The 21,695-nt window shown below is 36.0% G+C and overlaps 1 protein-coding gene across 13 annotated transcripts in view; it reads left to right on the forward strand.

The window, feature by feature from the left end:
- The window catches only part of PPHLN1 (periphilin 1), a 139,780-nt gene that overhangs the window by 7,681 nt on the left and 110,404 nt on the right, over positions 1–21,695 (forward strand). For 8 of the 13 annotated variants that reach the window (XM_067009083.1, XM_059082168.2, XM_059082169.2 and 5 more), the window contains 3 exons: positions 4,423–4,514; positions 15,306–15,470; positions 18,118–18,179. In XM_067009083.1, coding sequence (XP_066865184.1) covers positions 4,443–4,514; positions 15,306–15,470; positions 18,118–18,179 — 299 coding nt within the window. In that variant the 5' untranslated portion in view covers positions 4,423–4,442. The remainder of the gene's footprint in view (positions 1–4,422; positions 4,515–15,305; positions 15,471–18,117; positions 18,180–21,695) is intronic. The other 5 variants (XM_067009085.1, XM_067009087.1, XM_067009086.1 and 2 more) reach the window with 1 other exon arrangement.

Raw genomic sequence — 21,695 nt, forward strand, 5'->3', positions numbered from 1 at the left:
ATTTTAACTCTGATTCATTTGCTTACATTTAGCTCTTCCACAAATGAATTTAATTGGTCTCTTGTCTCTTGATGGTGTATATTCTAGACAGTGCTATTCTGACTTTCTGTATGATTATGTTTCTGTTTTTTGCCTTGTTCTCGCTGCTTTGTTTCCAATTGCTGGGTTTTCATCAAAATTAAATACTTTTACTTTCTTTGCTGCTTTTTTTTTTAGCTTCTGTAAGCTGTAGATTTATTAATTAAAGTAGAAATACTGTGAAGTAATTGCAATAAAATTTTTGTTGTTTGTCTTCCAAACTGCCAAGCAGAAAAAGGCAACTAGATCAGGAGTCACCTATAAATTTAAGACTATGAATGCAGTCTTATCTCTGGCACTTCTCAAAATTTCTATAAAGCAGTTAGGTGAGCCTAGTCTTTCTAGTAGACGCGCTCCTCTGTCCTTTGAATTTCATGTAAGTGGTAGGTAGGGCTACAGCCTTGAGTAGATTTGGAGTCACTTTTTTTTTAAACGTAAGAATATTTGAAATATTTGGAATTTCCATCGTTAATCGTACATGCCCTTTAAAAAAATTTTTTTTACCTAAGCCTGCTCAGTGTACTTTGTATATTTTCAGAGAAAGTCATTAAAAGTTCTCTATCAAACTTATACCTAATAAGTTTGGTGTTCTTTGATGAGTCAATGATTACTGGCTTGATATTGGGATTACTTTTGAACATGGGACCATTTATTGCCAATATAAAACTGTAGGGTTTTCCAGACTCGGGTTGCCAGATTTTCTTTCAATATGTGAGGTATTTTAAAGCTAGTGTTTTTAATATTCTAGGCAAAAATGACTTAAACATCTAGTGCAGTCCTTTCAGAGAAAGGATATAAGAGTTATGCCCTGTCCAGCTCTCAACTGGCAAAGTTAGGACTAGAGAAGTCTTCTTGATGTAATTCTGTTGTTCTTAGGAAACTTGAGTGGCCTCTGGTGGTCAAAATAATATCTTCTATTTTCGAAGGTGTGTTTGAAGGGAGTCTTGCTTATTAAGGCGCATAATTTTTTATTTTGAGAGTTTTATTTATACAAATAATGAAGATTTAGTTATTTTTCTCCATTCGTACGTACAGACACAAATCCCTATGTCTATTTTCCCACCCACCTACAGGAGATTGTTGAAAACTTTAAATTTGATTCCTGAAAAGACTCAAGTAGTATAGTAGTTCTTCATACATTCTTCGTGGGCAGCCAGTAGATTTCAGTATTTTATTGCTGTATCTAGTTAAGAAACTACATAGGATTTCGTTAGAACTCTTGTAGTTTATTTTTGTATCTCATTAATTACAAAATCTTTTCCTTATGTTCTCCTTTAGTTCATTAATTTATAGTCATAATTTTTGCCATCAATTGACACGTTATACTTATTGAATGACTTTCAAGAACTTTAGAAACAGTTTCTTATTTTTATAATAGACAATCAGATGTATAAAACATGCCGTGAAAATATTTACCCTTCTATACTCCAGCCACCCCATTTTTCCCAGAGGCAGGCACGGTTATGTTCTCCTGCTTGTGCCCCCAGAAGTGGTCTGTGCAAAAGCACATATGTATTCATGTCTTGCCTTTTTACTTGCAGAGTGTCAGCATACTCTACATGTTAGACTGCCCTTTGCTCTTTTTTACTTAGCAGTGTATCTTGGCAATCTTTCTATATTGTTATATATGGTATTATTTTTCTTTGAAATGGTTTGCATAGAATTCCTTTATATGAACGTACAACACTGTATTTAACCTGTACCCTCCTGAGGGACATTTTAGGTTGCTTTCAGTCTTTACCATGCACATTTGCAAGTATACGTAGAAGTGGAATTGCCAGGTCAAAGCATGTGTGCATTTAACATTTTCAATAGATATTGTTAAATTGTTCCCAGTCTATTCCTAATTATATTTCCTCCATTAATTATGAGTGTTGCTTTCCTTACTCTCATCAAAACAGTTTGCTTTCTTCAGAGCTTTGGGTACTCCATTATAGTTTTAGTTTTCATCTTCTTTATTTTGAAGAAAAGTGGGCATCTTTTCAAAAGATTGAGCCACTGTGTTTCCTTTTTTGTAAACTGTCTTCATATCATATGTCTGTTTTTCTTTTGGGTTGTTGAGTTTTTCCTGTGATTTGATTTCAGTTTGTTGCTGTTATTATTTCTGTGTACTGTATCTTAAGTAGTATAAAACCTAACTCATTCTTTAGACTGAAACCCTTGTACTGAAACCTGGATTCGGTAAAGGTAGGTGAGGAGAAGCAACGTTGACTATTTCTTTTCCTTTTAAGCTTCCACCAGTTCTTCTACCTAAAAGACTGGTTACTTTGAAATAACACTGTTAATGATGTCTGATTGTAGAGTTAGAATTCAGGTTGATTTATGCATAATGTTAAAAGCTAATTTGTAACTTAAATTAACATTTCCCTAGGCATCTTTGGTTAGTTAGTTCATTTTATTTGGTCTGATTGTATTAGAAAATATTATAGGTTTGTTTGTACAGAGAAAATAAGATTGATTTTACTATGATAGTGTTAAAAAAATATTGCTCTCATCTTCCAGTCTTTGTTTTTTCCTTAGCCTAAACTAACCTAAACTATTACAGTTCTGTGCTGCCAAAATGGAGTGTCTATTTCTTTTTCTTCCCCCTTAGTATTACATCAGAAAGAACCACCAAAAATCTCTTGACATACGGCTTCTCTGAAATATTTTCCATCTTCACTGATCTGTGGACTATGTATGTGGACTTGTTGCCTTATTTTCTATGTACTAAAAGGCCATAACTTGGTGCCTGTTCCGTTTTCACTTCTCACTCATGACCATCCTTCTACACATCAGGATGGTTCACAGTTCTAACCTGCTCCATGATTACTTCACCCTCTCCCAGTTCTGCCCTGCGAACCCTCTGTCGTTTACTCAGGGGCTTGTCAAGCGATTCCCTGTGGGCCACCTGCCTGGTTTTGTAAATAAAATGCTTTGGGAACACGGCCACACCCATACATTTATATATATTGCCTGTGACTGCTGTCATTTATACTACCAGGTGGAGTAGTCGTGACAGAGACCTGTGATCTGCAGGGCCAGAAATATTTGTCTGGTCCATTAAAAAAACATTTGCCAACCCCTCAATTACTGTATCACCATTTCATGTAAATGACCTTTGGGCTGTTTCCTGTACCCTATTCTCATCTTCTGTCTTACTTGCCTTGTTTACCTGTTCACAGATGCTCTTCCATCTGGACTCTGTAATGCACTGCATTAGCCCTCTACCCAGAAAATGTCAGCTCTCCGTCAAAGTAGGAAGCCTCTCTCTGCATCCCAAATGGGAAAAATGCTGACAGAACTTTTAACTTCAAATTTTATGGAGGTGCCTCTGCATTAAAATAAGATTATAATATTAAAAACAAAATCAAGAGTGGTTTGTCTCAGGGTTTGTTGACTGTGTTTTGTGGGGTTTTTTTTCCTATTTATTAATTTATTTTGGCTGCGTTGGGTCTTTGTTGCTGTGCGCAGGCTTTCTCTAGTTGCGGCGAGTGGGGGCTGCTCTTCGTTGTGGTGCGCGGCCTCATTGCAGTGGCTTCTCTTGTTGTAGAGCACAGGCTAGAGGTGCGTGGGCTCAGTAGTTGCGGCATGTGGGCTCAGTAGTTGCGGCACGTGGGCCCTAGAGCTCAGGCTCAGTAGTTGCAGAGCTTGGGCTCTGGGGCACGCGGGCTTCAGCAGTTGGGGCACGCGGGCTTCAGTAGTTGTGGCTCGCGGGCTCGAGAGTGCAGGCTTAGTAGTTGTGGTGCATGGGCTTAGTTGCTCCGCGGCATGTGGGATCTTCCCGGACTAGAGCTTGAACTCATGTCCCCTGCATTGGCAGGTGGATTCTCAACCACTGTGCCACCAGGGAAGTCCTGTTGAGTGTGTTTTTACAGGATTGTTTATTTAGTATTTTTTTTAGTTAAAACCACTTCATTGGACATAGAGAGAAAGTAAGCTACAAGGATGTAGAAAAGCTGAAACTACTGTTGTACACACCATCCAGCTTTGCTTATTAGCCTTTACACTGTTCATTAAAATGAATCTTTTCTAATTACTCTACGAGAATGAAAAATCTGTGGTTTTATGGATCTTCCCACAGTTGATGAGAATAAGGTCTTTGGAGCTTTTAAATAGCCTTGGAAATAGAAGGAAGGTGGGGCTTTCCATTACATTTTTTTTTTTAAGAAAATTTCAAAATTGTTTTGAAGAATTGCCATAATCATTGTTTTTTCCTTTTGGTCACTTACATTTTTTTTTTCCCCTTAAGTATCTCTGGAAAATATCTGTATTAGAATGTAATCATTTTTCCTTTTCTTCTTTACTATTTCATAGTAACATAAAACCCATTATTCTTTGATTTCTTTTTTTTTTATTCTTTAGTGGCTTACAGAAGAGATGAAATGTGGTCTGAGGGACGATATGACTATGAAAGACCTCCAAGAGAAAGAGTACCTCCTCGAAGTCACCCCAGTGTAAGTTGTTCTTACCTGTAGAATAATTCAGAACCAAGTGTCCAAGTGAATTTTGTCTACCAAAAGCTAGTTGAAATGTAGATAGATCAAGCTTATCTTTTAAAAGTCAAAAGTTTGAAAATGAAAGGCAACATTTTATTTATGTAGAAAAATCTGTATTTTCTATTTCTTGCTTAAATTTCATACTTAATTTGTGAAGAAAATTCGAGGTTTGATGAAGCTCAGACCATCAGTTGACAAAGAAATATTTGAGCACCTGCTCCTACTATTGGCTGTCACCTGTTTTTCTATAGTCCTAAAAATGTTTGCAGGTTGGATATGTGAAGTTCTAAAGTAGGAGGAGGTAGGCAGTTTCTGCTTTGCTGTTCTACTGCTTGTCTCTTCGTTGATCAGGGAATTGGTAATTTTGAACCAGTCCTTTTCTTTTCTAAAGGAGCTTGCTGTTTTGCTTGTTATTGTATTCCCAGCACTGTGTTTAGTACCTGGCACATGGTAGGAGCTCACTGTTTATTGAATGTGTGTGTGCTCTCTTTCCCTCCTCAGAATCCTCTATAGAGACCCAAGGGAGGGTTTGGGTAAGGTCAAGAAGCTGTCAATCTTAAACTTTTGCTTAGGCCCATTCTAAGCACCAAGGGCTCATGGTGATGGTATATGAGTATATTATGGGTTCATTATACACTATCAAAGGGCACAAATGTTTGTTTATATGTTATTTTTTTGTATATTTTGTAAGTAAATCCTACAACCCACTTAAATGGGTGATATCATCTTTATGGTTGTCATTTGGCCTAGCTTACAGCTTAGCTTGGGGTTGATCTAAAATGAATTAAGATGGAAAAAATGAAGAGGCCTCCCATATATTTCAGAAGGGGCAGACTTAATTATTACAAAATGTCATTTCTTTCCAGATTAATTAATAGTCTTGATGTTTCTAATCAAAATCTCAATTTAAAATTTTTTTCAGCTTGATAGAATTATTTTATAGTTTATCTAGAACAAACAAGTGATAGATAAACAAGGTGTAGGACCAACACAGGGATGGGAAAAGGGATGAATTGTTTTAAAATTATTTTTTTAGGTCCCTCACCCTCTCATGGATATATCCCATTAGAAATTTGGGATACTTAAAATAATTTTCTGTGTGGTTATGCCATTAACTGAATGTATAGTTGGGTTTGTTTTACCTTTTTTAAAAAAATTAATTTATTTGTTTTTATTTTTGGCCGTATTGGGTCTTCATTGCTGCGTGCGGGCTTTCTCTAGTTGCAGTGAGCGGGGGCTACTCTTTGTTGAGTTGCGTGGGCTTCTCATTGTCGCGGCTTCTCTTGTTGCAGAGCACGGGCTCTAGGCACGCAGGCTTCAGTAGTTGTGGCACCTGGGCTCAAGTGGCTCACGGGCTCTAGAGTGCAGGCTCAGTAGTTGTGGTGCACAGGCTTAGTTGCTCTGCAACATGTGCGATCTTCCTGGGCCAGGGATCGAACCCGTGTCCCCTGCATTGGCAGGCGGATTCACAACCACTGCCCCACCAGGGAAACCGTACTTTGTTTCTGATTTTGGGGGTTTGCCTTTTTTTTTTCTTTTCTAATTAGTTTTTTTTCTTTAATGTAACACTTTTACATGGCTCCAAATTATAAAATAAGGTAATTTAGAGAGGGGATGATTTACTTTAAATGGAAATTTATTGTAACTATTTATTTAACTAGTACCTACTTACTATAAGTGAGGTATATATCAACTTCCTAATTTTCAAAACAATTCTGAGTGTTGAATGGTACATTTCTAGAATGTAGTAGAGTGTTTTAGAAGCCTTAAAATGTAGACAGAGATTTATATACAGAAATATAATTTCAGAGAACAATGGGAAATACTCATGATAAAATCATGGGGAAAGTTATGACGTAAAACTTTTAAGACACCATTCTGCATTATGTGTGCATGCTGTGTTATATGATAGAACATACTGCAGTGGGAGTTGGCTTAAAGAGCTGTTAAAACTCTTTTAACAGGAATCTGAGGGACCTGCCCAGAGGCTATTGCTTATCAAGGAAGCTGGCTTAAATATGCTGGGGGAGGAGTGAGTTTTAAGATGGGAATAATCAGTTTATCAGTGTCATAAAGACCAATAAATAGGGCCCTCTCTGTCTCTAGTAAGTGTCATTGCCTGTGTGAGAATGGATTTGAGAAAGCTCATATCTAACAGCCTTTATTTTTCTCTCAAGTAAGAGGTAGCAAGATCATCTATTGAAAGTGGAGGAGACAGAGGGAGACTTGAGGCCATTGAAGTTTGGTGTAGCCATTGTAGGTATCTCCTGACTAGAGATGTTTAAAAAGCCTGTTGCTGAGGGGCTGTAAGCTTATGTACCTTAAATTTTATAGGGGCACCAATCTGCAGGATTGTGTGCTTTATTATCTAAGTAGCCCAGGTTGGGAGTAGAGAAAGCAAGTTGTATTGATCTAAGATTCCAAGATGAATGGTGGACCCAGCGAGATAAGGATATTGGAGAATTACTGAGGCGATATGTGGAATGGGCTGATTAGGAAAGGGAATACGGCTATGAGAGGGACAATGGATTGAAAGAAGTAAGGGGTTGAGGGACAGGAAAGGCTTAATGAAGTTGAAGACCAGGGTATGGTGGAAAGATAAGTAATCAGTCTTTTGGAATGTAGAGTTTCCAAGATGGAACAGTTCTGGGTGACTGAAGTTCAGTATATGGTGGTGGGAATGAGGGTGGATGAAGGTTATTGGAGTTGAGGTCAACAAAACTTTGAGGTTAGATTTTGGATCAGTAATCTAGATTAGGGGCTCTCAGTCCTCACTGTACATTACCTAGAGGGCTCTTAAATACCAATGAATGGGCCCTAGATAATTAAGTCATAATCTCAGTGGATAGGATCTGGACAATAGTGTTTAAAAGTTCATCAGGTGATTCCTGTATGCAGAGTCAAGAAAGTCAGATTGTAGCTGAACACTGAAGTTGCTGATGATGACAGTTGAGGTAAAGATGACAGGTGAGGGAAGTCCTCAGTGAATGAGGATATTGTAGTAAAATTTAAACAAACCCAAACGTTTTCATTGTATACCTTTTGTGTGTGTGTAAAAGTGAAACAGAGGCATTTTTCCTTTGTAAAATAAATTCATCCGTGATAAGCAGATAGGGAGATATGTTTTTACCACAAGTGCCCTTAAAATCAGACTAGATGTACTCAACTGTAAGTGCCTGAAGGTAAATCTCACTTCCTTAAGTTCTCTGGCTACTAGGTTTCTCCTAGATAGGGAGGAGCCCAGATTGCTTTTCTCCTTCTGGAGCATGGAATGTGCCCAGAACTTGTCCAAGTTCATTCCTCTGGTCTTTGTTCTTTTAATTCCATTAGATTGGTGTCTCCACTGCCCCCCCCATCAACTTCTATTACTTTATAAATCCTTCTGTATTCCCACATCCCCCCTCCACAAGACACTACATTTTTTCTGGTGAACTTGGTCTTATTATGGTTAGTAATTTAAAGCCTTCCTTTCCTCTCGATATGATGGCTCTTGGAAAATTATCCCTTTGTTTTTCATGTTACACCTACATTTTAGTTAAAAAAGCATAGGTTTTTAACCTTTTCTGTGCCATGATCCCTTTAACAGTGTTGTGAAGCCTATGGATCTCTTCCTAGAATAGCATTTTAAAAACTATAAAATAAAATACACAGAATTAAGGGAGACCACTTATATTTGAATATAATTATAAAACTATTAGAAACCAAATTTGTGATATAGTAATATATACTTCTTTTAGTAGGTTATTAGATATCAAGCAAGAACTAGTGGTGGGGATTCATTGCTGTGTTTTCAAAGGAGTGATGAGTGTAAATGATACTTTGAGATATCTGCAACAGCTATAACATGAACATAAAAATATCTGTGATTTCTGTTACTGATAAAGCCACAGATACTGCTTTTGCTGTTGTGTTGTTTGTTGCCTACTTTTAGGTGAAAAAGTAATTTTTTATTCACATCTGATTTCATGGACCGACAGAATTCTTGGGTTAAAGTGTTTAAGTGACACTGGAACTAGAAATGTAAATCACTTAAGTTGTAATTCTGACTTTCGATCTAATAAAAACATAATTAAAAGTTTTAAAATACTTGCTTACAAAGCAGAGATCATCTAATGTTATTTTTAAAAGTATTATTGGTGTATGATATTGATATGTACAAGAATGTTCCCAAGCAGCATTATTCATAAGAACTCCAAACTGGCAACAATCCAAGTGTCCAACAGCATGGATAAATTAATTGTGCAGTTATACAGCAATGGGAAAGAATGGACTGCTGCCATATGCAACAACATGTGTGACACTCGCAAGCAATACTGGAAGAAAGAAGAGTGTGTCCTGTATGATTCCTTTTATACAAAGTTTCAAAACAGGCAGAACTAGCCAGGAAAGAGGTTACTTTTGGGAGACAGAGGTAGTGACTGGGAAGGAGCGCAGGAAGGCTTTTGCCATGCTAGGAGTGTTCAGTTTCTTGATCTGGGTGGTAGTTACACAGTGTGATTAACTTGTGAAAATTTATCCAGAAATACATTTACAGTTTGTACGCTTTTTTATGTGGCTGTCATACCTAAATAAAACTTTACCTAAAATTTTGAAAGGACAGAATATATATTTTTTTCTAATTGTAAAACTTTAGCCAATCCTTCAAAAAGTGAGAACCCACTCTCATTAGTGTCTGGGATAGACAAAGTTAATTTTCTATTTTATTTTGTGTGTTTGGGTTCTGTTCTCTAACAGCAAATGATTTTGCTGCATTTCTCTTTTTTATTTCTTACTGTTCCTTTGTCCCATTCATTCCCAATTCTGATACGTCAGAAATGTGTTTGAGAAACTATTGCTATGACATAAAGTATGACATCAAATAGGGACTTTAGAAGGTACCTACTACACTAGTATGACCTCAATTATAAAGCAACTATTTCGTGAGCTTCTAGCTTTGATAAACCTGGAAGGCAATTGGACACATATATTTTGGTGCTGATGTTAAATTACACTTAATTTGAGTATTGGAAAGCTTATCCTCAATGTACAACTTGACAAATATGTCAATTATTATTTTAGCACTTTAGAGCATTTAAAAATTACTTCTATATCAATACTAAGTTACTTTTAAGGTGCTTCACATAAATTTTTATTTAGTCTTAAACTTGGGTAGATAAATAGGAGACTTAAGCCCGAAGAAGTATACTACACAGAATCTGCATGTAAACATACACATTCCTTTGTTGGGAGGACATTGATTATCACAGAACATCTACATTTGACTTCTAGATGTCTGTAAGGCCTTTACTTTTAATTTTTTATTTTATTTTTTAAAAAATTTATTTATTCATTTGGCTGTGCCGGGATAAATAAAGTTGTAGCATGCAGGATCTTTAGTTGTGGCATCTTTAGTTGCGGCATGTGGGATCTTTAATTGCGGCACACAGGATTTTTAGTTCCCTGACCAGGGATTGAACCCAGGCCCCCTGCGTTGGGAGCGTGGAGTCTTAACCACTGGAACACCAGGGAAGTCCCTGTAGGGTCTTTATTTTTAAAACCGTGCTTTCTACTTTTTAATCTGTAATTTCTATGAGCTTGGTTATATGATTTTGTAGCCTTTTTCACGTTTTGTGACAATGGCTTTTTTTTTTTTTTTTTTTTTTTTTTTTGTGGTACGCGGGCCTCTCACTGTTGTGGCTTGTGGCCTCTCCCGTTGCGGAGCACAGGCTCCGGACGCGCAGGCTCAGCGGCCATGGCTCACGGGCCCAGCCGCTCTGCGGCATGTGGGATCTTCCCGGACCGGGGCACGAACCCGTGTCCCCTGCATCGGCAGGCGGATTCTCAACCACTGCGCCACGAGGGAAGCCCTCAACTATTAACATTTTACTGAACTTGTTTTATCATGTCTTTATCCATCTGTCTGTCCTTTATGCATACACTTAATCCATCAAATTTGGGGGATGCATTTCAAAGTAAACTGTGGACAACAGTACACTTTACATTACCTACCTAAACATGCATATCATTACCTAAAGTGCAATTTTTTTGTTTTACAGTTTACTTGAAATGTGAAAATTACGTATGTGAAATACAAAATCTTAAGTGTTCATTTGCTGAGTTTTGATTTCATAATGTTCCTTTGTGTAGAGCTGCCCTAGGAGGTGTTTAATTTTTTTGGCTGACAGAATTGCATGAACTTAACTTTCTTTTTGTTGTCACTATTTCCAGAGAGATATGATCAATTCTTGGCTACATTCTGTAATATGTCCTAATTTTTTTTTTTTTTTTAAATTATTTTATTTCATTTATTTTTGGCTGTGTTGGGTCTTTGTTGCTGTGCGCAGGCTTTTCTCTAGTTGAGGCAAGCGGGGGCTACTCTTCGTTGTGGTGCACAGCCTTCTCATTGTGGTGGCTTCTCTTGTTGCGGAGCACGGGCTCTAGGTGCACAGGCTTCAGTAGTGTGGCTCATGGGCTCTAGAGCGTAGGCTCAGTAGTTGTGGCGCACGGGCTTAGTTGCTCCACGGCATGTGGGATCTTCCCGGACCAGGGCTTGAACCCGTGGCGCCTGCAGTGGCAGGCAGATTCTTAACCACTGCGCCACCTGGGAAGTCCTGTCCTAATTTTCTGGGGCAGTTCTAGTTTCAGGTATTTGACCCATTATTCCCAAAAGCCATTGAAATGACCCAGAAAAATCAATATTTCATTGAAAATTCAGTGCGTGAATTAAACCAATAAGTGCTACAATACAGAGACATGTCATAAAACATGAGGGATCAGCGTGAGGAAACCTCAGGCTTTTGAAAGCAGAAGTCCACCAGCCTGGTGGGTAATCACATTTTTTAGTTAGGTGTGGTACTTTTCTAGGAAAAAGCATGTGATGCCAACAGGAGCGTAAAATTGAGATAGCAAAGTGGAATGTATATTATGTATGTTGTGCTTGCTGTGTGCCAAGTACTGTTCCAGGTGCTGGGAATAGAGCAGTGAATAAGACCAAAGTACTAAGTTGATTGTGTCAGGAAATAATGGCATTGGATAGTTACAGGTACCATTGTACTTAGTTACTTTGTTGGTAGGTTAATGTTTTAGTTGTTTTTGACTTTTTATAAGGGTGAAAATTAAGTATATGAAAGTAAACAAAATGATGTAATGAACTCCCAAGGACAAATCATTCAAATGGTAATTATCAACTCATGGTTGATGTTGTTTTGTCTATGCCTTCACCATTTTCCTCCCTCCTAGATTATTTTGAAGTAAATCCAGAAAACCTTATTTCAAATGAAAATATTTCAGTATGTGTTCCTAAAAGATAAAGATGCTTAAGGGGGTGCTTATATATTAAAATTTTTATTTTAAATAAAATGTTTTTGTGTTAAAAGGGGTGCAAAGGATATTTTAAGGACAATGGAAAAAATATATATATATTTTTTTGTGGTACACGGGCCTCTCACTGTTATGGCCTCTGCTGTTGCGGAGCACAGGCTCTGGACGCACAGGCTCAGCAGCCATGACTCACGGGCCCAGCCACTACGCCGCATGTGGGATCTTCCCGGACCGGGGCACGAAGCCGTGTCCCCTGCATCTGCAGGCGGACTCTCTCTCAACCACTGCGCCACCAGGGAAGCCCCTGAAAATAAATGTTTTTAAAGAAATATAATCCTCATAATCTCTACCCAGTTAATAATGAGACTAAACATTAGTTAGTGTGGGGAATTTGATGTAATTTATATATTGAATCAAAGAAAACATCAAACTTGGTGCTTTTACTTAACTAAAATGAAAGTGTTTCTCATAACAGGTAGTTATATTAAATTTATAGAAAATGAAGAAATAATTGGTTGTTTTGCAACAAAACACAGTCACCATTTCAGATTTCAAAATTGCAAAACTAATTTGATATGTATCTTAATCTGATCAGATTTCTATTAGCACAAGCAAACTGTGAATAGTCCATATTTCAGAAATGCAGAGAGCCTTGTGGTAGGAATTGTCTCGTCTCTAAGGTAATGACAATTACAAAAGTGTAAAAAAACATAGAACTATAACTTTTCAAAAACGTGGTTAAGTTTATATACATGTTTTTGCTTCCTACGTCCTGCCAGAGTGGATAAATGATTAAGTAAAATGGGTTTTTTAATTTATCATTTTTTTTTTAATGAACTACATATACTTTATATTTTTGGTCTGACTGATCATACCATTAATACTAACTTTGGAGAAGCAAATCCGATGGATCCATCTGCATTTTAAATAATAGAAATGTTTCCATTCCATTGAGATTATTTTTTAATTAATTGAAAATGATCCTATTGTCCTTAAAAACCCTCTATAACATTCTTCATAAGTCATAATTTTTATTTCTGGTTTATGTATTATGGTGCCATTGTTTTCCAAAACATTTCTAAAAAGGAGGTTCCAAACATCAGTTTCTGAAGCCTTGTGTACTTCCATTAGCATTTAGGAAGGCAAATTACATATTTATAGCTTAATGTAAGATTTGTACAAGAATTTCAAACAGTGGTGGTGTTTCCATTCAGATCTGGCTTTGTAAGTAATATAAAATACTGTTTGAACTTTCTTAATAATATAAGCTTTTGAAAGAGAAGTTCTGAAATCTTTGCCTCTCATCATGGATTTTATTGGAAAGAAAAAAATTCTTGAATGGTATGTCTGGATAAGCTATGAACTCTCTGAAAATACAGTCTTGCTTTGTCACAGACTCCTACAGTCATCTTCATTTCCTTAAATCTTTTCATAGAATGAGGGAGTTTTCTTTAAGATTAGATGCCTACAGAGCAGAGATGGTATAATGTTACTTACATTTGAAGACTTTCTCAAAAACATAAAGGAAATGCCAATTTCATCTTCATTGCTAGATGTAAGAACTGTCATTAGGAGATTTTTTTCTTTTGCTGATTAACAAGTTTGGAATGATTATTTTCATTTATATTATTTTGTAGAAACAATTCGTTAAATATTTAACTAAATGTGACTTGAGTTTTACTTCTTTGAAAGTTTTACCATATACATTTTAAAATCCTGAAATAACTTTGTAGTAATTTGGGGGAGTTGAACACAGAAACAGGCTGCTTGGTAAGGTAATAAGCTGTCTATTAATAGAAGCGTTTAGGCGTATATGCTCACTCCACCATCTCTTCCCCAAAGCGTGTACAAACAAGGGTATTGTGGAGTGGAATTTTATGGTTTCCTGAAACTGGAGAAATCAGTGATTCTAATTTTATGTGTAATACATTTTGAAATAGAAACTGCTATAAATTGTAATGTTAATTTTGACTTAATGCCAATTTTTTTTTAAGAAACTCAGTATTTGTTTAGATTTAATTGAAATTTCTGTGAAAGATAGTGTTTAGAAGAAAGAGTCAATAAATTCATTTGTGTACTATATGTAATCATACAGAATATATATTACAATTTAATGCCTAACATACTAAAGAAGGAAACCAAGTTGTATCCCCATGGAAAAAAATTAGGTAGGTCATTTTAACTGTCAAATAGATATGAACTATTGATTTTATTTTTTCCTAGCACATTGACAAATTTCCTACCCATTGGGAAATTTGAATTGGATGTAATTATTTATATCTGAATAGTTGTAGTTATTAATGCTAAGAAGTAATGTAAGGAAATAGACACTTTGAGGAATTTAGTGTTTCACTTAGACTTGCAAAAATAGTAATCAAAATAGCAAACATTTTTTGAGCACTTAGTGTGTCCTGCTGTGCTAGATGTTTTACAATTTGGTTTTTATTTAATCCTCACAACTCCATGAGGTAGGTACTAGTATTAATCTCATTTTGCAGATAATGAAACTGAGACTTAAGATGGTAAAATAACCAGCCCTGAACATTGGGCATTATATTTTGGTTTTTCATTTTGTCAAATTAATTAACTCATATTGATCATATCTTATACTTAGATAGCTTGCCAGTTTCTCTCACATATACCTCATCTGATATTGATAAACGTAGCAAGAGTGCTTAAGACCAGATTGTTTACAGACATGTTCTGTAGCTCTCCAGTTCTTCTTGTTGATAATCATTTTTGTTTAGTTATTTTACAGCAGCTTCTTGTCTAAGATAGGTGTTCTTCTCCCTCTGTCCAGTTTCCCAACTCCCACTGAGAATCCATTCAGCTGCTAAAACTTTAAAACATTAACGTATTACTTTGAAAATTAGTTCAAATTTTATAACGAGTTTTATTTTGCTTCAGAACTTGTGATGTCAGAGTCTCTCTTCTCTCTAGTGCTGTTGGAGAAATGGCAAAATGTTTTCTCTAGATCTTTCTAGCTCAGCATTACCTCCCTATTTGCTATTAGTTATGTGTAAAAATCTTATATTTCTTCTGAACAGTACTTCAAACACAGACCAAAGATACGTGCTATCTTAAATGGTTTTACTTATAAAATTCCTAGACAGTTAGGGATTAGAGCTACTGTAACATTCTGACTTTTGTAGTTTATTTTTTATTAAAACAATAATATTGTACTTTTTCTTTTACTTATGATTGGTTTTTTGCATTGCTGCATGTTACTTTAAACACCTGGCTTTCTTCATTGAACAGTTTTATTTCCTTTAATTCATGTGAAGACCTTACTATTAGTTATATTCATGTTATTTCATTAATGCATTTTTGTTTGTTTATACATTTACTCTATTTGATTAAGGATAAGAACTCCTGTGCTTTTTAAAAAACCTTTCCAAAACCAAATAGAGAAGTTAGTGATCTTTATATATTTCTTTTTGTCTGTTTTAGGATGGCTACCATAGAGTAGTTAATATTGTGCCAAAGAAACCACCACTGCTAGACAGACCTGGTGAAGGAAGCTACAGTAGATATTACAGTCATGTTGATTACCGAGAATATGACGAGGGCCGCAGTTTTTCTCATGATCGAAGAAGTGGTCCACCTCACAGAGGAGTATGTAAATTTCCCCCATGTACTAATTGTTGTTTTTTATAAGTTTAAAGAAATCATGTAATTTTTGGAACTTATGGGACTGGCCATGAAGGCAGTTGAATAAACACTTCCTGCTTGATGCTCTGTTGACTTGCCTGCTGGAGCTGTCAAATGGGAACTGGTAGTCAAGAAGCTTGGGGTGCTGGAGAAAGTGGGTAAGCCCTCTGGATAGTTCTATCTAAATGACGTTAATTCCAGCTAGGCTTTTTTATCCCCTAAGTTGGCAAGGGTTTGCGGAAGCAGATAAAGGTAATCTTATCTATTGCCTTTGTATTCAGTAAGTGCTAACCACGTAGTTACCTTTTACTGGATGTGCCCACTTACAATTACTTTATTTTTATCATGATGAAATGCTGTGGGTGAGGTTGGGTTAAGGTTGTTGAGACTCAGTCTCATTTTTGTTATTATTAAAGTCTACTTCCTAACTCAGATTGGAAAGCCCTCAAAACATTGCCTTTCCTATAATAAGCACTTTTTAAGTGTTAGCCATTATTGCTATTATTATTATGTTTTTTCTCTAGATCATCTTTAATAATCTATAAGTATATATTTAACGTTGCAATAATCTGTTATTGAACTTGATTAAACTGTTCCTTGATGCACGCCCTTTGACCTAGCTTGCATGTTTATAACACTCCTTTGCTAGACTGTTTTCCTACATTTTCTCCTTTTTCTCCTTCCCTTCTGTATAATGTTGTAATTAACAGTACATATTCAGGCATTGCTTATGATAAATTGGACCTCACAGTAGCCATTGGAATTAGTTTCCATACTTTACACCTGAGGAAATGGAGCTAAGGTGATTTACTCAAGATGAGTGTATGTATGGGGGTTTAGTTCTCTTACGACCACATCATCGTGACCCTTGACAATTCTGAAGTGGCAGTGAGACTATTCAGTGTTTTCTTGTGTCTGTTTTTAAGTTTGGGGTGTTATAGCTTCCTTACTTCTCAAGAGAATTGATTTTTATTTTGTTCAATTTTAAATGTCGTGCTGTTCCTTTAGGAAGAAGGGTTTGGTATTGAAAAGTAAATACTGTGTGTTATTTCTATTTTAGAAAAACTGGATTTTGCCCTCAGAGCCATTCTTCCAGGTAGTCTCAAGGAGAAACAGTTGCCTTTGCATAGACAGTTGTTACCCCTCTTAGGAAAACCCTGTGGCCGTTTAGTGCAGACAGGGAAGCTTGGATCCATTGGACCAATTTGTATTTGAAGCCGTATGAACAAGATTTTTTCCTAAGACCTTGCAGCATAATAGTGCCTCGATAATATGTTTTACTATTGTTGTTACAAATTGTGTTTATTCATACTTTACACATTTTCTCTTTAAATTTTCTTCAAACAAACAAGCAGGCCCACTTGAGATCCTTAGGATTCTCATGACGCTAATCCTTACCTAGAGTTCAGTTAGTATAAAGCAAACTGCTTATTTGATCCAATATTCTGTTATAGTTATTGAGTTTTTTCTTTTGTTTGTTAATAGTTTAATGTTGGGAGGGAGAATGATGAATACATTTTACTTCTGTAAGAGTAGAGTACGTGGTGCTAAAGAGGAGGATGAAGATAGTATTTATTTTAGGTGAATCAGTGTTTCTGATTGTAGGTAATGCACATGGTACAGTTGTCCCTCGATATCAGGGGATCGGTTCCAGGACCCACCAGGATACCAAAACCTGAGGTCGCTCAAGTCCCTTATGTAAAATGGCATAGTATTTTCATATAACCTATGCATATCTTCCGTATACTTTAATTCATCTCCAGATTATTTATAATACCTAATACAACATAGTGCTATGTAAATAGTTGCTGGCATGCAGCAAATTTAAGTTTTGCTTTTTGGAACTTTCTAGAATTCCCCCTTCCCCAGTATTTTTGAGTCGATGCAGAACCTGTGGGTATGGACGGCTGATTGTACATTGTTCTTTGTATAATTTTAAAGTAATTGAGTATGGATTACCATGTGGTTCTTTTATATGTACCTCTTCCAAATTTGTTTTAGAGGATAAATTGTGCTTTCTTTGATTAATTTTAAACTTAGTGCCACATCTTGTTCTAATATAGCTTATCAGTAAGTGTTGATTTCTTATTGTATTGTTTCCAGTTGTGGTTTTTAATGGGAGGTAGGTTGAGAAAAGGAAACTTGAACAAGAAAAGTAGAAAAGTGACAAGTTCTTCATTGGGCTTGAATATGAAAATTGCTGAGCAAACTTGACAGAGGAAGAATAAAATGAAAGGTTGAGAAATGCGTGCTTGGCTAAATTTAAATTGAACCTTTGTTCTCGAACAGACTTTCTATGTTGTGAATGTTGGCATGTGCTTTTGGTAATAAGGCTGTTTGGGCCTACCAAAGAAATACTTTAAGTATTTTAATAGAGATAAATGGTACCACAGGTTCTCAGTCTACCAAATTAGTTGTTGAAATGGATAACTTGCGGTATCCTTTTTACTTTTGTATGCTTTTGAAGCTCAGAGAAATTTAGAAAGCTGTCTTTGCCCTCATATTATTTTGGTCTTAGAGACTAGTTTCCAGTAGTTCTGTTAGATACATATATACCCTACCTGACCAAAATAATGTAAATGAATATCTAAGTAACATTTTTCTGTTACAGGATGAACCTGGCTATCGGTGGACAAGAGATGATCATTCTGCAAGCCGACAGCCTGAATACAGGTAAAAAGATAAAAATAACATAATTACTTTGATATTTGCCTCACTGAGATGTCTGCTATTGAAATCTAACCTCAAGGCACATCAGTGAAATATTTCATAGGATTTAAAAATTTGAAAGCAACTAGCATTATATTCTTTTTGTGACTGTGTAATGTATTAATGGCACTAATAGCTAGTGCTCTGTATCTCTTGGCATTTTGTAATTGACAGTAAAAATATATATTTAAAAATATTTAAACTCCTGTTATATTCTTCTCTAATTATTCAATTATTCTTAATGAGTCATATGGATTATAAGGTATGTATTTGCTTAATTAGAAAATAAGGCATTTTTTCCAAAAGTATCCTTCTTGAAAATATTTGAGTCATTACAAATTGTCTCCTATTAAAAAACATCTCTCAGTTGCTTTATTTTGATCAATTAAGTTCTGTTGGGAAAACGCATTTTGGAAGGACCTCGGTCATAGTTAGCTTTGGTTACTTAATAGAGGCATTTGACAGAATAGTTAGAAAAAAAAGTTGGACATATTTAACCAGGTGGATAGTTGTTTTTTTAAATGATTTCACTCTGGTAGTGTTGGAAGTTGTAAAAGGAGCCTTTTAAAGATCTCTTATGGACTGTCAGACAAGAGCCCCAAACTCATGGAGAATGGCAAGGAGTAACTGCCACAGCTCCATAGGTGCCAGAAGTAGACAGCTGGATTCAATGCATAAGAGCAGGGCAGTTAATTACTCATAGCACAGCGGTCAGAAGGGGCATCAGCATGGCAGTATTGGTTTCCTGCCCCCACGTCCCACAGGGTGATGTGATAGGCAGACATGGTGGCTATGCATTGCAGCTAAGGAACCCAGGGTTAAGTGCTAGGTACCTTTTGTTGCAATCAAGAAGCAAGCCAGTCCTTTCCCATGGAGTAAGCAGTCACATGGTAATTATGCTCTGGTCACCTTGACCTGTTGAACTGTCTCTTGACCAGTTACAAAAACTCTTCAGCATCACTGGATGGTTAGGTCTTTCAGTTTGGTATGTATGGCAGGCATGTACAAGGACGTTCAGAACTCATGGCAGACTGCCTCTCTCAAAAGAAGCAACAGAGATGATAGATGCTGAAAAATACTTTGATAAAATTTAACACTGAGTAATTATAAAAACTGTCAGCCAGCTAGGAATAGAAGAGAATTTCCTATATTTGATAGGCATTTGCTATACTGAATAGTAGAGTTAGCAGCATTCGCCTTAAAACCAGAACAAAGCAATAATGCCTGTTTTCACCGCTTCTGTTCATTATGGTAATGGTGGTCTCAACACCTTCAGTAAGACAAGAAAAATGAAGGTTAAGGGTTAGAATGAAAGAAACAAAACTATTTATAGATTGTATAATTATCTATGAAGAAAATCCAAAGGAGTCTATAAACTATAGAAGTACTAGGATATTAGCAAAGTTCAGTATAATAAAATCAACTATCAGCAGCATAAATTAGACAACGTAATTTAAAAACACTATAGCAGGGACTTCCCTAGTGGTGCAGTGGTTTAGAATCTGCCTGCCAATGCAGGGGATACAGGTTTAAGCCCTGGTCCGGGAAGATCCCACATGCCATGGAGCAGCTAAGCCCATGCGCCACAACTACTGAGCCTGCGCTCCAGAGCCCGCGAGCCACAATTACTGAGCCTGCATGCCACAGCTACTGAAGCCCGCGCGCCTAGAGCCTGTGCTCTGCAACAAGAGAAGCCATTGTAATGAGAAGCCCGCACACCTCAACGAAGAGTAGCCCCTGCTCTCTGCAACTAGAGAAAGCTCATGCACAGCAGTGAAGACCCAGCGCAGCCTATATATATATATATATATATATATATATATATATATATAAATTAATTAATTACAAAAATACTATAGTATGAAAACTATAAGGATAATAAGAATAAATTTAACTGAAGTGTGTGAGACCTATTTGGATGAAATTACAAATCATTTCTAAAGAACATTTTAAAGTCCTGAGTAAAAGGAGCAACACAGCATCCTTGGCTATGAAGAGACAGTATCACAAATATGTCAGTTCACTTCAAATTCAGGTGTGAATTCAATGTGGTTCCAGTCTAAATTCCAGGATTTTTTTTTTTTTTGCATAGAAGTTGGCAAACTGATTGTAAAATTTATGTGAAGAGTGAAGGGCCAAATAGCAAAAATAGTATTGAAAAACATGTGAAGACTGAATATGACATATATCAAAACTTATTAAAGCTGTAGTAATGTAAACAGTGACATAGAATAGGGAATCTGGCACACCTAGATATTGAAAAACATGTGAAGACTGAATATACCATATATCAAAACTTAAAGCTGTAGTAATATAAACAGTGAAATAGAATAGGGAATCTGGAAGCAAACCTAGATATGTCTAGGAATTTAGGATATTAGTAGTATTAAAAATCAAATGGGGAAAGAATGAACTTTTTAATAAATAATACTGGGACAAACTGCTATCCATTTGGGGGAAAAAATGTGAAGTTGGAAGCCTGGCATGTCAATATAAATAATCTGATATAATAGAGACCTGAATATGAAAAGCAAAATTAAAAAAAAAAAAACCACAGCTTTTGGTTAGATTAGCTAATGGTTTATACTTCTCCCTAAATGAACAGCTCTTTTGTTTTTTGAAACAGCTCTTGGATTATTTTAATTATGTTGTTTTTCAGTGTTTAAAATAAGAGTTTCTGCTTTTATCTTCTTTTTGTCTTTTTTAGCATTTTTTTCCTGTGCCTGTGTATAATTTTACATAAATGAAATAAAATCATATATGTGACTCCTCAGTCTTAACAGCTATGTTAACAGCTTGGCGTATATTCTACTTTCCTCCATATTCATAGACACTTGGGGTATTTGATTTTTGTTAATGAGATCATGTTACACACACTTTTCTCTAAGTTGCTTTTCTCCTTCAGAGGCTTGTGAAAATCCCTCCAAGTTATTTGGTTTAACGTTAATTTGAATCTTTTTAGTGACCAAGTAATGTTCCATTTTGTGGCTATACCAAATAATTTAGTTGTTCACCTGTTGATGAGTATTCATGCTGTTTCCAGTACAAAACAGTGCTGCAATAAATCTGGGTACATAATATCTTTAAGAAACAGTACTTTGGTTTCTATGGGATAGATTGCCAAAAGTAGAGTTTCTGGGTCAAAGGGCATATATATTTTAAATTTTAATAGATGTTTCCAGTTTGCCTTCTAAAAGCCTAAAACACTTATGCTTTCATTTTAAAAATCTCATATTTTAATTTCAAGTTTAATTTGTTTTTCTTTTTTTTTTCTCATTGGTGAAGCAGAGTTTTTATTTTTTAAATTTTTTATTTTTTAAATTTTTATTGGAGTATAGTTGATTTACAATGTTGTATTAGCTTCAGGGGTACAGCAAAGTGAATCAGTTATACATATATCCACTCTTTTTTTTTTTTAGATTCTTTTCCCACATAGGCCATTACAGAGTATTGAATAGAGAGAGTTCCCTGTGCTATCCA

The sequence above is a fragment of the Kogia breviceps genome, chromosome 12 (assembly GCF_026419965.1).
Source record: "Kogia breviceps isolate mKogBre1 chromosome 12, mKogBre1 haplotype 1, whole genome shotgun sequence".
NCBI lineage: Eukaryota > Metazoa > Chordata > Mammalia > Artiodactyla > Physeteridae > Kogia > Kogia breviceps.